General features: G+C 56.5%; 2 protein-coding genes across 12 annotated transcripts in view; one reads left to right on the plus strand and one right to left on the minus strand.

Moving 5' to 3' along the window:
- STARD8 (StAR related lipid transfer domain containing 8) overlaps positions 1-1,440 on the plus strand; it is a 41,146-nt gene extending 39,706 nt beyond the window's left edge. For all 8 annotated transcript variants that reach the window (XM_048959483.1, XM_048959482.1, XM_048959488.1 and 5 more), the window contains one exon: positions 214-1,440. In XM_048959483.1, coding sequence (XP_048815440.1) covers positions 214-331 — 118 coding nt within the window. In that variant the 3' untranslated portion in view covers positions 332-1,440. The remainder of the gene's footprint in view (positions 1-213) is intronic.
- Positions 1,441-1,449: 9 nt separating this feature from the next.
- LOC125699682 (relaxin receptor 1-like) lies at positions 1,450-13,998 on the minus strand. Of its 4 annotated transcripts, none has more exons than XM_048959492.1 (18): positions 13,654-13,998; positions 11,286-11,426; positions 10,529-10,609; positions 10,335-10,440; positions 9,926-9,997; positions 9,609-9,680; positions 9,224-9,295; positions 8,319-8,390; positions 6,808-6,882; positions 6,640-6,711; positions 5,463-5,534; positions 5,294-5,365; positions 5,067-5,138; positions 4,911-4,982; positions 3,621-3,850; positions 3,115-3,525; positions 2,740-2,955; positions 1,450-2,503 (listed from the first exon to the last, which is right to left on the minus strand). In XM_048959492.1, the coding sequence occupies exons 1-18, from the start codon at positions 13,703-13,705 to the stop codon at positions 2,334-2,336; spliced, it is 2,130 nt and encodes a 709-aa protein (XP_048815449.1). In that variant the 5' UTR covers positions 13,706-13,998; the 3' UTR covers positions 1,450-2,333. The 4 variants fall into 4 exon arrangements, with proteins under 4 accessions (XP_048815449.1, XP_048815450.1, XP_048815448.1 ...); XM_048959493.1 differs by having other exon boundaries at positions 3,160-3,525; positions 11,283-11,426; XM_048959491.1 differs by having other exon boundaries at positions 11,283-11,426.
- Positions 13,999-14,809: the final 811 nt, after the last annotated feature.

Below are 14,809 nucleotides of genomic sequence, written 5' to 3' on the forward strand. Positions count from 1 at the left end.
GCTGTTCTTCTGCATCCGTGCATGTTGGTGGGGGTGTGGGAGCTGTTCCTGTGTTTTGCTGTGTGCCCATATTGATGAGGGGGGAGGACATGCTCCTTTTGCTGCCAGATTGTCCTTGTTCACCATAGGCCATCACAGCTAGCAAGAAACAAGGTGCTGCTTGTGGCCTGCCCTGCCCGTTTACCCATTGTCCTGCCTTGCTCCCTTTCCCAGGGGCCGATCGCCGGAGTGGTACAACAAAGTCTTTGGGCACCTCTGTGCCATGGAGCTGGTGAGGATCCGAGATTCTTTCCCAGCACTGAGTCCAAATGGCCCTGAGACCAAGATCTGAGGAGCTGGGAAGATGCTGCATCCTGTCAGACCACGGACTTGCAGCCAATGGGGCTGGGACACTCGGAGGGGAGTGAGAAGCTGACATGCCACTAAGATGGGCACATATTTATATGCTTCCTTTTAACCTGGGCCTGGCCCCCCAACAGAGAGCCACAGGCTGCCCTATGTGTGCGTGGCCCTTCTCTGCTCCCCCTGCAGGGCCGTTTGCCACCATCCCTTGGAGGGACAGGGGCAGCTGGACCCCCCCACACCTGCCACTGCTCATTTGTCCTGTCCCATGCATGCTACAGGGCTGGCTGCCAGCAGCGATGGAGCTGTGCCCCAAGGGGCTGTGTAGGAGAGATGGACAAGAGCATCTTGCTTGCCCCTGGAGAAGAGAGGGGGCTTTGGGGTGATGCCCAATGGCCCAGAATGAGCTGGACCAGGAGCTGTTCCGGGTGAGGGTGTGTGGAGCAAAGCAGGAGGCAGCAGAGGTGTGGGAGCTGAGGGGGCAGGTGGAGCCAAGGCCAGAGATCACAGTGCTGTGTGAGGAGGTGAGGACTGGGTGGTGGGAGGACAAGCGTGCATGTGCAGTGTCACCCAGTGTGGGGACAGGCAGGGAGCTGGGCTGGGAACCTGTTTGCTGAAGGATGCTCTTATTGGAGGAGAGGACTACATAGATATCTATAGATCCATTTACTGACAACCATTGTCAAGTGGCAGAAGGAATCTACTGCTATTACCTTTGGTGCTAAATTTCATAGGAGATGAAGGATAAAGCTGTCTGATCCACTGCCTTGGACTTCTTCAACTGAAAGACGCCCCTGTGCACTGCATTGCAGTGGGGGCTGGGTGGACATGCTTCCAAGCCAGGTGCCATCCTTCCACACCAGTGTCAGGCAGTTGGATGGGGGGTGGACAAGGCTAGAAACCCAGAGCAGCTGCAGGGAAGCTAATGAAGGGGCAGCAATACAAGGGGGCTGAGGCAGTGGAGCAAGAAGGGTGGAAGCAGGATGTGCCCAGCACTGCAGCTCCCAGCTCCCAGCTGGAGGGTCTCAGTGCACCCCTACCAGAGAGGGGTGAGGGGAGCTGATCATGCAGCAACTGCTTCCACTAAAGCAAGCAAATGGTGATAACCCAACTGCTAGAGCCAGGCACTGCAGTAAACAGGCACGGTGGATTCACGTCTCTGGGCAACTGCAGGCAGCAGAGGTTGTGCCCCACAGGAGTGCAGAGCTGCCCCAGCACCCCCTGCAAGGAGCTTGGCTTCCCCTTCCCAGCCCTTCCTTCTTCCTGCAATGCCCAGAACTGACCTGGTTTCTCCTTTAGGCAGGGACCCAAGTTACTTGACGTCGTTCCAACTGGAAGGCAACACGACCCACAGGCGGGAGCAATTCCCAGTGCCAGTTTTGCCATAACAAATCATGTCTGTCTCTCTTTTGGTTAAAAAGAAAATAAAAATGACCCAGTCTGCATTCTGTTTTTATATATATATATATTTATATATATATAAAATACATAACTTCTTGAGGGAGTGATTTTTCTCCTGATTTTTTAAAAAATGTTTCTTTTTTTCCTATATAAATACTTGTACAGTTGGAATATTAATATATAACTGCGGACGGTAGAGCTCAGCACCAGGTGATGCTCACTTAAAAGATGTGTATTTTGTATTTAAGGGGCTATTTCTCGTTTTGTATCATACGCAATGCAACAGACTGTTTGACTTGGATTGGGGCTGCTCTTCCTATCCGTGTAATTAATAAAGTACTAACGATAGCTGCTGGCTGATGCAGGAACCCTGGTGGTGAGTGGGTGCTGTGAGCTGATGCCCCGTTGCAGAGCTGAGCAGCGCGGTGATGCAGTGCTGTGATGCAGTGCTGTGGAGACATCGGGGTTGCATCTCTGGGTCACAGAATGCAGCCAAACCTGAGAGCAGCTGTGAAGATGCCCGCAGGGCTGAGCCGTGCAGCGAATGCTCGGTGTGCTGGTGGTGGCAGGCGGGGTCAGGGGTTGCCTGCCTATAGCACCACCAGCATGAAGCTCTGCCGGGAGCTCAGCTCTGGGCGCCGGGCGTGCAGACAGCCCTTCACCTTCTCCTGGAAGGGAGCCGTGGTGATGGTGTAGAGGATGGGGTTGAGTGCGCTGTTGATGGGCAGGATGAAGATGACCACCCAGGATGTGACGGTGCCTGCTCCAACCAGGAAATGCCATCAGGCAGCCAGCCTCCCCCAGGGGGGAGCACCCCACACAGGGTGGGGGTTCATGGCTGCTGCCCTCTGCCAGGGCCCAGCCAGGGATGAGGGGTGCTCCCCCCCTCTTCCCCTCACAGCCCACATGTGGGTGGGGGGGGCACCCAGACTCAACAGCACCCACCCCAAGAGGCCCATAGCCGGGAATGGGTAGCAGCAGACTCCAAGACCTCACCTGGAATTTCCACCTGCAGCAGGGAGAGCAGCTTGAGCAGAAAGATGGGGATCCAGCAGAGAGCATCAGTGAAGACGATGAAGAAGAAGCGCTTGGCGATGGCCACTTCCCGGGGGCAGACGCTGCTCTCCGCTGTTCTGCAGGTGGTGATGCGGATCGAGTAGAACATGCCAGTGTAGGCAAAGACAATGGTGATGAAAGCTGCAAGGTTCAAGCCTGGAGATGGGGAGAAACTTCGCTCTGAGCGTGCCTGATAGACTAGGAGCAGAGCAGCCCACTTCCAGCAGTGGGAAGAGAGGAGACACCACTGTAGCTTCAGCTTGCCCTGACCCCGCACCCCGCTCTCCCCATCCCCATCCCTACCCAGGGCCTCACCCAGGTAGATGGTGGTGGAGAAGCCCCTGGCACTGGGCCGCTCACCCAGCTCAGACTGCAGCGGGAAGCACACCCCGTTCCTCCCATAGTAGTTGCCAAAGGACTCCTTGCAGCACAGCGGCACGACGCTGAGCGAGAGGCCCAGCAACCAGATGGCAGCCAGCACTGAGGCTGTCTGCTTCCTGCTGGCTCTGCGGTAGCTGAAGGGGAACACGATGGAGAAGTACTTCTCTAGGGTCATGTAGGTGAGCAGCAGCACAGACACCTCAGAGGACAGCATGGCCAGGCTGCCCACCAGCTGGCACGGCACGCTGGCCATCCAGCCCTGCGCGTGCCGGTTGTATTCTCCCGCGTACTTCAGGTCAAAGGCACCAATGACAAAAAGATAGATGCCCATCAGGCCGTCCGCACCTGGGGGGAGACAAAGCACCATGAGGAGGAGGCACCGCGCTCAGCAGCACCCATGGCATCAGTGCCCCCGCAGCCCCTGGCCGCCCCCGGCTCACAGCACAGGGATTTGATGGCCATGGTGTGCGCGCTGCTCTCTGTGACCACGCAGGACCGCATGCAGATGACGCAGAGGTTGCCCAGGCAGGTGACGCAGGCGATGACCCAGACGAAGACGCGCAGGATGATGTTGGCCAGCAGGTGCTCGAAGGAGGAGATGCCGTCAGTGTTGGGTTTGCAGCTGCGCACGTGGGGCGCGGAGCTGCAGTACTGGAACTTCTTGAAGTAGCTGCAGGGGGGGGATCCTGGCTGCTGCCTCGGCCATTGCACAGCCATCCTCCTCCCAGCCCTGCCTGCCCTGCTGGGATACTACTCCCCATCTAGGTGAAGAGCCGGTCGGACCCTCACACTGCAGCCAACTGCCTTAGAGCCTCCGCTGGAAGACAGGAGTACCTGGTAACCCTCTCCTAAAGAGGGATTTGCAGAGCACGAGAGGGCTTGTGGTTTGCACAGCCACCGCAATTTGCTTTGGACACAAAAGCAGCCTGAATCCTTTACAAAACAGCCCGGAGGCAGCCCTGTGCTTTCCTGGATCAAGTGCCACACACTTAAACCTGTGCCTGTTCTGCACTGCTGGCTAATAAATACAGAGTGCTTTCCTTCAGCCTGTGATTCTCACAAACATTTAAAAAATTAATCCCTTTTTTGAGTCTCTCAGCTTCCATTAGCAGGGATTCAAATTTTTTCCCCTGCATGTTATTTGAGATTAATCTTTTCAAGCCTTAGAAAAGCAATTCCATGTAAGCTTAGCAAAACTCCACATTAGAAAATTACTACAAAACTGACATGCAAGGCTCATTTCTGCTTAATTATAGATAAAAGGAGAGAAATGATTGCTTATTAGTAAGTCAGGTAGAAAATGTACCATATTTGCAGTCCAAACAGACCAATTACAGAAAGGAAGATGTACAGTTGACTTTCATTACAGGTACTCTAAAACGTGCATCTGCAGAAAATTAATGATTTTTTTTTTTTTTTTTTCCTCCTGGCAAAGCACTCACAGCTGGCTCCTCGGCTGCACTGTCACCATGCCCACCCTGCCTGCACATCTCTGCTGCTCTCAGGCCATTAGCTCATGCACAAGCAGAGGAGCTCGAATGGGGTTGCTTAACCCTGGCTTCCTGTACCCACCTCAGTCAGCAGGGCCCACCCTTCCCACCCCACCTGTGCCCAGGGCTGTACAGCACCCTTGCACAGCATGCACTCTGGGGCACACAGCCCTGCATGCCATCCCCTCTGCTCCAGGAGGAGGTTTCTTGGCTTGGGGCGCCCCTTCCCTCCGCACTCACATGTGGGAGAGGTTGGACAGCCCACGGAAGGTCACATTGTGGATGTTGGGGATCTCCAGCCCCTCCAGGCTCCTGCAGGATGAAGGCAGGGCTGGGTGCTGCTGCTGGGTGTGGGCCCACTGCGGCACTGCAGGGCTGGGGTGCTGTGGGACTCACAGGGACAGCAGCTGGGGCAGGCTCTCAAACTGGCTGGGGCAAATCTCTTTCAGAGGATTGTAGGAGATGTTCCTAGAAGGAAACAAGGTGCCGCTGTTCCTCCCCCTGGATGCGTTTGCAGGAGCTGGAAACAAGGGCAAGGAGCCGTGTTCCCAGCTCTTCCTCAGAGCTCCCCACCCCAGGGCAGCACACAGCCCTGATGCAGGCGAGCAGAGCGCCATACTCACAGCTGCTGCAGGGCAGCCAGGCTGTGGAACAGAGATGGTGGGAGCTCATCCAACCCATTGCAGGACAGGTCACTACGTGGAGCAGAGCGGTGCTTAGGGAGGCAGGGGGGAACCCACATGAGTGAGGGCCTCAGCCCAGGGCTCAGGGGCACAGCAGCAATGCACTCACAGCTCCACCAGCCTGCTCAGCCCAGAGAACGCCCCACTCTGGATCCACCGGAGTCTGTTTCTACGCAGGATCCTAGGCCAGAAGGAAGGAAGAGCACAGATGCAGCATTGTCCACGTGCATTCTGTGAGCATACCCCAGCACAGGGCTGGCTGTGAGCACTCGAGATGCTGCAGGGGCACCCGAGGGTCATCAAGTTTCGATGCCCAGGCCACAGGCAAGGCCACCAACCTCCTGATCTGGTACTAGACCAGGCTGCCCAGGGCTCTGTCCTACCTGTTCTGAACACCTCCAGGAATGGGGCATCCATAGCTTCTCTGGGCAGCCTGTTCTAGCACCTCACCACACTGTCTCTGTGAAGAACTTTCTTCTCACATCTACTCTAAACCTTCCCTCCTCAAGTTTAAAATCATTTTCCCTTGTCCCATTGCTATCACCTCCATCATGGATGTGGGAGAGGAGGTCAGGGAGAACCCAGGCCTGTCCCCAAGGACTGAACAAAACGCACAGGGGACTTTCATCACACCCGCATCTCCTTCTGACCATGAGACAGTGGCTCTTCCCCTCTTCTGAGAATGGTGACAGCAGAACCAGAAAGTGGGCAGCATGAGGGAGCCAAAGGGAGCAGAGAGCACTGTTCAAAGCTCTGCCCAGGAGGAGGGGGTGGGCTGGGGCAAAGGTGAATTCTTTGCTTTCATTGGCTCCAGGGTGGCACCTGCATGGGAGCCTGGAGCACTGCTCAGCCCTGGGCAGGAGGGGACTAAACAGAGCTTGTCACTCTCTGACATACGGAGCCAGCATATGAGCTTTATGTGCTCTTCGGGGATATTTTTAGGGGCTCCGGATGCCAGCAGGAGGCTCAGAGCTGGCTGCAGGCCCTGCTGCTTGTGCACCACAAGCAACTTTTTCCATGCAGTGCCCTGCCTCTGACCCCGTGAATCACAGCAGCCCCTGCCTGCAGCTCCCTGCCCTGCTGGGTATCCAGCCATACAAAAGGCTCTGGAGAGCAATGCTGGCCAAGTCTGCAAAGCTGACTGCAGTACCAATGCTGCTTACAAAAACAGAGTGGAACCATTCACCTGGGACACAGCCCGGAGCAGAGCGGGGTCCCTGCTGAGCACTGCTCATCACCCACCTCCATGCACCCACAGTGGGAAGGGGGACCCCTAAAGTACTCACAGCACAGTGAGCTCACGGCACTGCTGGAATACAGCCCCACGCACCGCCTGGATCCTGTTCCCTTCCAGCTCCCTGCAGGGAATGCAATCACATTGCTGCTTCCCCAGCCCCATCCCAGTGCCCCTAGGAGCAGTACCCAGATCCCAGCTGCCCCAGTCAGGTACTCACAGCCAGCTCAGCTTTGGTGTCTCCACGCAGAGGGAACCATCGGGTATCTTGGCCAGGGAGTTGTTCAGCATGTACCTGGGGGGGAGGCAGCGGGGAAAAATAGGGTTGCAGTGCAGCCCACGCACACAGGATGCAGCCTGCTGCTAACACTGGGCCACATGGCACACCATGAAGGCTTTCTGTTGGTGCCTGGCCTGACCACAGCGCTCCTCACAGTGGCACGCAGATGAGCTCAGGGATGGCAGCACCTCCCTGACTGATGGATCCTTGCAACCCTGTTCCCGTGTCCAAGCACGAAGCAGTTCATGCAGGCAAACACCTGGTGCATGCAGCTTAACTGCAGTGCAGAGTTTTGTTCACCTTCCCTGGGATGTAATGGGCAGGGGTCACAGCCAGCGAGTGAATGGGTGCAGCCCAGGGAGAAAGGTGCACGGAGCCAGCAGTGAGCAACCCGAGGGTGAAGGCAGTAAATGCAGATTTATAGCCCAGAATCCCTCTGACATTTTTTCAACCCCTTTGCACATGCCTGCGTGCAGTGTTTCTTAGTGCACTTCTTGTGACCGCAGTTTATTAGTTTGTTTGATTTGTTAAAAAAAGGCAGAATGATAAACATGCTGCGTCACTGAGCTGCTCCACTGCCCGCAACGTGGGAACACACAGCTTTGGGAACAGAGCTGGGACACGGGGTGCCAACCAGGCATCACAGAGCTCTGGGGGCACAGCACCTCCTGCCCAGAGCCCTTCCCCAGCCCCACAGCCCCAACCATCCCCACCTCTGCAGTGCTCGCTGTCCCAGTCACCCAGCATCAGACCCCCAGAGCCCCGGTGGCTCCCAGCCCTGGCCACAGCCCCCTCAGCACCAGGCACCCACACCCCATTTTGGGCCTTTTACAACTAATTCCAGCCCAGACATCTCCAGTAGAGATGTGCAAGCCCACAGCAGCAGCAATAGCTGAGGCTCTTCCCTTGCAGCTATGTGCTCAGGGATTACAGCTTAAAGCAGCCAGATATACGTGAGCATACATATGTGCATGTGTGCTCACACACACATTGCTGTGATTCTGTGATTTTTTTTTCCATTCTGACAGCCAGAACTTCTCCCCTAACACTGACTCCAGGCTGCTGCCAGAGTTTCTGATCTGCACAGCGGACTGTGGAGGTGGAGGAGGCATTGCAATCATGTTTAAGTGACTGCAAGATTACTTTTATGGCAGTCGCAACGAGAGTTATCCTTTTCTTCCACTTGGAAATGGGCCTCATAAGCAATGCTTGGCTTGAGCCTGCCTTCTGTACAAACATGCAGCACAAGAGACAATGGCTGGCCAAGGCTGGGGTCCCACCTCCAGCACCACCCTGCCCCCAACAGCTGCTGGCAGTGCAGTGGGAGGGCATCCCTGGGGAAAGAGTGGGGGCACAGCATCCTTGGCCGAGCCCAGAAAGCCCAGAGCTGGGGCATGGCCAAGCAGTGCAGGAGGCACCGAGGTGACCCACAGTGGCTCCCCAGGACTCACAGGAAGTACAGCGACCTCAGCCCTGAGAATGTAGCAGGGGTGATCCGGGCAATCCTGTTGTTGTCCAGTATCCTGGGGGTGAGAGGAAGGAGAGGTGAAAGCAGGGAAGGGACTCTGGCAGCACGCAGAGCGCTGGGAGCCTGTCCCACGGCCCCATCCCCGGGCTGGGGGCTGCCCCGTCCCATCCCCTCCCCACAGCTGCTGGCCAAGCTGAAGCGTTAGATCCAGCTGCAGAGCCTGGATTCCCTCACAGTCAGGCTCTGCTGGATTTTTCCTCTCTTCTGCTGTGAAACAATGATAAATTAAACACCATTCAGGGAATTCGGGGCTGTGCCTGACTTCTCTGAAGTCCTCTGGTTTGTGTGCTCCACAGACCACCCTGCATGAGCTGCTCGTTGTTGTTTCCCCTCTTTGATTTAAGGGACAGCTGAGCCGGTCCTGTGGCACATCGGGAGGGAAGCTGGGAGCAGCCCTGCATGTGGGGGGGGGGGGGGGGGGGGGGGGAAAGGGGGCACCGTGCAGAGCAGCCTCTGCACCCCAGCTCTGACCAAATGCAGCCTTAGAGAGCAAACAGGACCGAATGGTACAGGCTGTCCTTTTTGTTTAAGCACTTTTGGAGGGGGGGTTGGACCTGCAAACTGACTGCACGTTGGGAAGGTCTCACACAGAGCTGCGGTCCTGAGAGTGCTCTGCACCGTGCCCAGCACTGTGCACACCCACTGCCCTCTGCAGCCCAGCAGGAGCAGCTTCTTCCCTGCAGGAGAGAAGCGCTTGGCTCCCACCACAGAGCCACGAGCCCAGCATCTCTGCTCCACCCCATATCCCTCCCAGGGCTTGGGGCTGCCACCCCCAAGGAAATACGGTCACGATGCACACTAGGAAGCAGGGAGCAGCAGGGAGCTCACAGCCACTCAAGACGGTTCAGGTCCTCAAACGTGCGGGGCAGCAGCTGGGAGATCCTGTTGTGACTGAGGAACCTGTGGACAGAGCAGAAGAAGCATTTTCCTCCTGCCTTGGTGGGGCTGCTCACAGCCCCCACTGCCAATGCCTGGGACACTCCCTGGTCAGTGCCAGCGCAGGGCCGGCTCAGAGGGAATTGGGCTGAGGAGAGCACAGCTGGAGCTGGGGGAGCTGGAGGTGCCTCTGCTCTGCCCTTCTCTCTCCCCCCACTCCACTCCAGCCGACAGCAGCTCGGTGCAATTCTCACAGGAGCAGCTGTGCTGTGCGTGAGGAGCTGCATCCCATGGCCCCTCTCCCCCAGGCCTCATTCACGCAGCCTTTCTTACTTACAACATCCTAAGCTGAGAAAGTCCAGCAAATGCCTTGGGTGAGATGACACGGATCTTGTTGTTCTGCAAGAATCTATTAAAAAAAAAACAACAAAAAACCACAAAAGCACAACAACAACAACAAAACAGAAAGCAGATTGAGAGAGAGTTGCTTTCTAAGGGATTCTGAGGGCTTGCAGGTCCCCAGGAAATAAGGACGTGCCCCATGTCTGCTGGGGACCTGCAGCCCTGGAGCAGGAGGAGCAAATGATAGAGATGAGGAGCAGAGCCACTCCATTCCCCTGTGCAACCCCATGGGACAGAACACGCAGTACTCACAGCTTCCTCAGGCTCCAGCACCCAGCAAACTGGTTGTCCAGCAGAGTGTGGATTTTATTTCTCTTTAGGTCCCTATCAGGAAAGTGAGAGGAGAAGAAAAAACAAACAAAAAAACACAAAAAAGAGACCTAATAATAAAAATAATTTAAAAATCAAATTCAGAGCCAGAGAGAAAAAACAGGAGGACAAGAGAGCCCTGACTCTCCCTTTCCCTGAAATAGGAATGTGCTGCAAGGCAGCTGCTGTTCATTAACACAATCCTGCTAATTGCTCTCCAGGTGAGAATTTTCATGCTTCCCCCCCCCTTCCCTGCTCTCATGTCATGTATGTGAGAGGCACGGGGGGATCAGTGGTGCTGGCAGCCCCCGGCCTGGCAGTGCTGGGATGGGGGGAGCCCTGTGGTACTCACAGCTGTGTCACATTGGGGGACAGCCTGGGCACAGCGCTGAGGTTCTGTGCAGTGCAGTCCACGGCCCTTCCCCAGCATCGGCACTGCTCCGGGAACATCTCCAGCACTGCGGGACCAGAGGGGATGTGCTGAGGGGGCAATGGGGGCCCATGTGGTGGGGAGGGGATGGGAAGGCAGTCCTGAAGGTGGCTTACAGCACGTGTCCGCCTCGTCCTCTGTCCAGATGTTCCCAGCCAGCATGTCGCCCAGCACCCCCAGCCAGCCCGTGGTGTCCACTGCGGGCAGGAGTGCTGTCAGGCACGGCTGCATCCACAGTGCCCAGCAACTCTGCATGGTGGGTGCAGAACCCCACAGCCCCGGGCAGGGTGTGGGGAAGGAAGAAGGCAACAGGCTGTCTCCAGCCCCATGGCTGTGTGAAGCAGAGCAAGCTCCATCCGGCCATGTTATGTGCATCCAAATGCAACCCCAATAAACTTTTCCTTCCACTCTTTCTCCCATCCCACCAAGCCTGTCCTGTGCCAGGCGCTGCACCCACAGCTCCCAGCAGCATGTTTGCCCAGTCTCTGGCTCTTTTACATTCTGCTTTCCAGCAACCCTGAGCTAAGAGCCCCCCAGTGGCACAGCATATTGTGCAAAGAAGGGAATCACTTTGTTTCCTTACATCTGCTGCAGCCGTGTGCCCCAACAGCTGGCACAGAACCTCCCATTCCTCTGTCTCTGCAAACAGTCCACACAACCCTGAGGACTGCAGCAGGAAAGTCCCAAACAGGGGAGCTGCTAAGTGGGCATGCATTACAGCGCCAGAACCAGGGCGCCATGGTCCGTGATTCCTGCCATTGCTATCGCTCACAGGGAAGGCTGCAGCTCTGCCCTAAATGCTCTCATCATCCCAGTTCTTGGCATTTCCAGCCCAGGGACACCCCACCTTCCTAGGGTCTTGCTAATTACCACAGTTCTCCTCATCAGCGCCGTTGTTGCAGTCGTCCACCCCGTTACAGTGCAGGGCCTGGGGCAGGCAGACCGAGAGATTGCCACAGGGAAACTGCCCCAGGGGACACACGTACCCATCACTGGAGGGAGTGGGAAGAGGCTCTGCAGAGGGAAGAGGGGATGCTCAGTACTCTGGGGGCTGAATCCTGCTGTGTTCCCACCTGTCCATGTGCCATCTGCCAACCCTCAGCAAAGGGCTCTGCTCCCTGTGGGTCTCCCTGATGCCCAGAGCAGACACTCTCCCACAGGCAGACATTCCTCCATGGACAGACATTCTCCCTGTGCCTTACCCCAGCCCACACACCCAGCCCTCTGTCCCACCACAGCGCATGGCTGCTTCAGGCTCCCTTTCTGCAGAGCCCCTTCTGTCAGAGCCATTGAGGTACTCAGCTCCAGGGCTCTGTTCATTAGCATCCTGCAATTATCCCTGGCAGAGGCATGCCTCAGATCCAGCTAAACGTTTCCACACCTGCTTTGATCAGGAACCGGGAAGTGGCAGCAGGCAGGAATCAGGAGGGAGCAGGGCTGCTTTCAGGGCCCAGCCTGTCGCTCAACATTTCCTTCAGCTGTCAGCCTATTAATGGCTAATGGGGCATGCTATAATTAAAAGCAGTTTGTCTCACTTGTGCACACACGCTTGTCAGCAAGCACTCTGCCTTCGCCACCAGCCCTAAGCAAGAGAGGGGGAGAGCAGCATCCCACGGCTGGTTGCAGCCTCACTGTCCCATACTGGCCATGGTGAGGTGCAGGAGCTGCTCCTGTGCTGACCTGTCTCAAAACAGGACCCAAGGAGCCCCACACTGCAGAGACATGGCAGAAGGACCTCACGGTCCCCACAGCAGAGTGTTTGCATATGGAGCTATGTAAATACCGCGAGAGAAGAGTTTATCCACATATATATTGACACACATAAACAGAGGCAGATGCTGCTTCTGAAGGAAGCGGAGGTCGCAGTGGAACTGATGCTCCCTGGCCCCGGGATCTGCTCTGCACTAACCAACCTGGGGCTGGAGGAACTGGTTACAGTATGAGGGAGAAATCAGGCAAATGGGGAGAGATGGGCAAAAAGTGAAACAAATGGACAAAGAAAAGCGGGCACTGCTCTTGTACCCCCTGCCTGGCTCTGGGAAAAGGCAGCCTTGAGAGGAAGCAGCCAAATTTAGCCGGGGCCAATCTTGGCATTTGCTGCATCCCTGCAGGGCCACACAGGCCTGTAAACGCAGCCCACGCAGCCCCATAAAACGGCTGCGATCAAAATAGAGCACAAAGCCAAAGAGTGCTGCTGGGGGGGGCAGCCCAGCTGAGGCCAATTTCTCAGCCCCAGTCCATACACACCACATTCTTCCTCATCATGCAGCGTCATCCCAGGGTCTTATGCAGCTCTGTGGGACTGCATGTAAGTGCCAGAGGGACGGGTTGAGAGCTTTCTGCTGGGAGCCCACTCATTTCAAAACCAAACCAAAGCCCTGCTCTGCCTTCCCTGAACTCAGAGCAGTTTCCCAAGTCACTTCAATACATTCATTTCCAGAAGGTAAAAACTCTAGGAGCTAACCCACGCAGCAAAGCAGCTTGACTTACATCTACATCACCTCTATCCTCAAGGAAAGCCCAGGGCTGCTGCCAGCACATCACTGCTGGTGCTGCCCAGGATGCGGCCATCCCATGCTGAGCATCCCAGCATCCCACCGGCGCTGAGACCCAGCGCTGCTGCTGGCTGAGCTGTGCCCCCAGCGCGGCTGTCAGGGCTGCCCCTATAATTAACTGCACATCAGACAGAGGCCGACCCTCCCCTCCCACGGGCCGTTGGGGAAGGAATGGTTTGCGTTGCCATCGACAAAAGCAAAGCACAACAAATCAGCCTCGACAGAAATACCACAGAACGCCTGGATGCTTGGCGTACCCCTTCCCAGCTCCCCACAAAAGCACCTGGTTTTCGTATGGTTTTGTCCACTGCTCCGTCCCCTGTCCGACCGCAGCATTAGCACTGCCCTGCACCTCCCCTGCTCTGCTCCATGCTCGCTTTCTCCCAACTAAGAGGCAGAGGCACAACCTGCGGTTGTTTCTGGGGTTACGTGTCCATGGGGTTGCGGTACGGGGGAGTCTGGCAGGAGCGCAGCGAAGAGAGCAGCATCAGCGGCGGCACAGAAAACACTCCTTGAGCCCAGCATTCTCCTTCCGTGCAGCACGGCACTTTGCAGGCATCGCCGTGTTTGTGCTGGGCTCTGCACCCAAACACTGGGACACAGCTGCCCATGAAAACCCCCTCTCCTGCCCCCCAGCAGACGGTCCACGGCCCTCCCCACTTCCAGCAGTGGCCTCACCCACGTACCTGTGGCAGCGCAGAGCAGCGAGGGCAGCACCAGCAGGAGCAGCTCCATCATGGGCTCCTGGCACCAAGAGAGTGCTGCTGCGGGAGGCAGAGGAGGCAAATGGAGCGTGGGGATGTGAGCAGTCCTCTCCTTCCAGTAGCTTCCACCAACGCACACCAGCACTGGGGTGCTGCAAGTTGTCAGTGCTCTCCGAAAGCCATGTGCTGCGCTGTGCAATGCCCAGCTGGGGAGGCTGGGAGCTGAGGAGGAGGAGGGCGAGGAGGAGGAGAAGGAGAAGGAGGAGGAGGAGGCAGAGGGCTGCTTTCTCCACGCAGGGAGTTGGCATTGCAGCCTGTGCTCCTGCCCTCTCGATAGTTGCTCCCATGTGGGGCAGGGCAGCCCCAGACCCTGCACGTGACGCAGCTGGAGGGTGCCTGCCAGGGATCCACCCCCGGCACCTTCAGGTCACCACTGCCCTCACTCAGCTCCCAGGAACCAGCAGACTGAGCTGCTTCACTGGCCTGGATTCACCCTTAAGAGGAAGGATGGGCCTTGAGGAGTCACAGCTGTGCCACTGGAGGGGACCTGGTGGCCTCACCATGCTGTGATCTCTGTGCTCCGTTCCTCTGCCGTCGGTGTGGTGAATCTCCTTGGAATCTCCTTTCCAAGTTCTGAACGCTTGTTATGAGTCCAGAAAATCTGTAAATATGTAACAAATACAACCATTGCTGCTGGAGGCAAATCCGCTCAGGACGCTGGAGTGGCTCTCCCACCTTTCCTCAGCTGCATGATGTCGGTGTGTGAGATTAAATGATGAACACATTCCCCTTTCTATTTGAGTATTCTTATTAACACGTTTAAAACTTATCAATAAACTTGCTGACGCTTTTAAAACAACCCAACAACCGTTCCTATCAGCACTGAGCAGGTGAAAATAAAACACATCTCCTTCACCTCTAGAGCTCCACGCTGACAGCCATGCAAGGACATGGCTCTGACCCAGGCACTGAGCTGCTGCACTGGAGGGCTGCATGGCCCCAAACCTGCCTGCTCCACTGCTGGCACTGCGCCCCAGGGGGGATGTGGGGGGACTGGGCTGTGCCAGGATGCGGGGAGCAGCCTGCGAAAGGAGATGACACGGAGCATTTGTGGTTCTAAATCAGATTTATTTAGGAT

Source organism: Lagopus muta, chromosome 13 (assembly GCF_023343835.1).
Source record: "Lagopus muta isolate bLagMut1 chromosome 13, bLagMut1 primary, whole genome shotgun sequence".
Classification (NCBI taxonomy): domain Eukaryota; kingdom Metazoa; phylum Chordata; class Aves; order Galliformes; family Phasianidae; genus Lagopus; species Lagopus muta.

What these genes read in the sequence shown, in the direction of transcription:
- LOC125699682 (XM_048959491.1), bottom strand. Translation starts at nt 13,705, where the DNA reads ATGATGGAGCTGCTCCTGCTGGTGCTGCCCTCGCTGCTCTGCGCTGCC. An exon ending in CTTTCTCAGCTTAGGATGTT is followed by an intron (nt 9,296 to 9,608) that starts GTAAGTAAGAAA and finishes CTCTGTCCACAG; the next exon opens with GTTCCTCAGTCACAACAGGA. An exon ending in GCTGCAGGTGGAAATTCCAG is followed by an intron (nt 2,504 to 2,739) that starts GTGAGGTCTTGG and finishes TGGTTGGAGCAG; the next exon opens with GCACCGTCACATCCTGGGTG.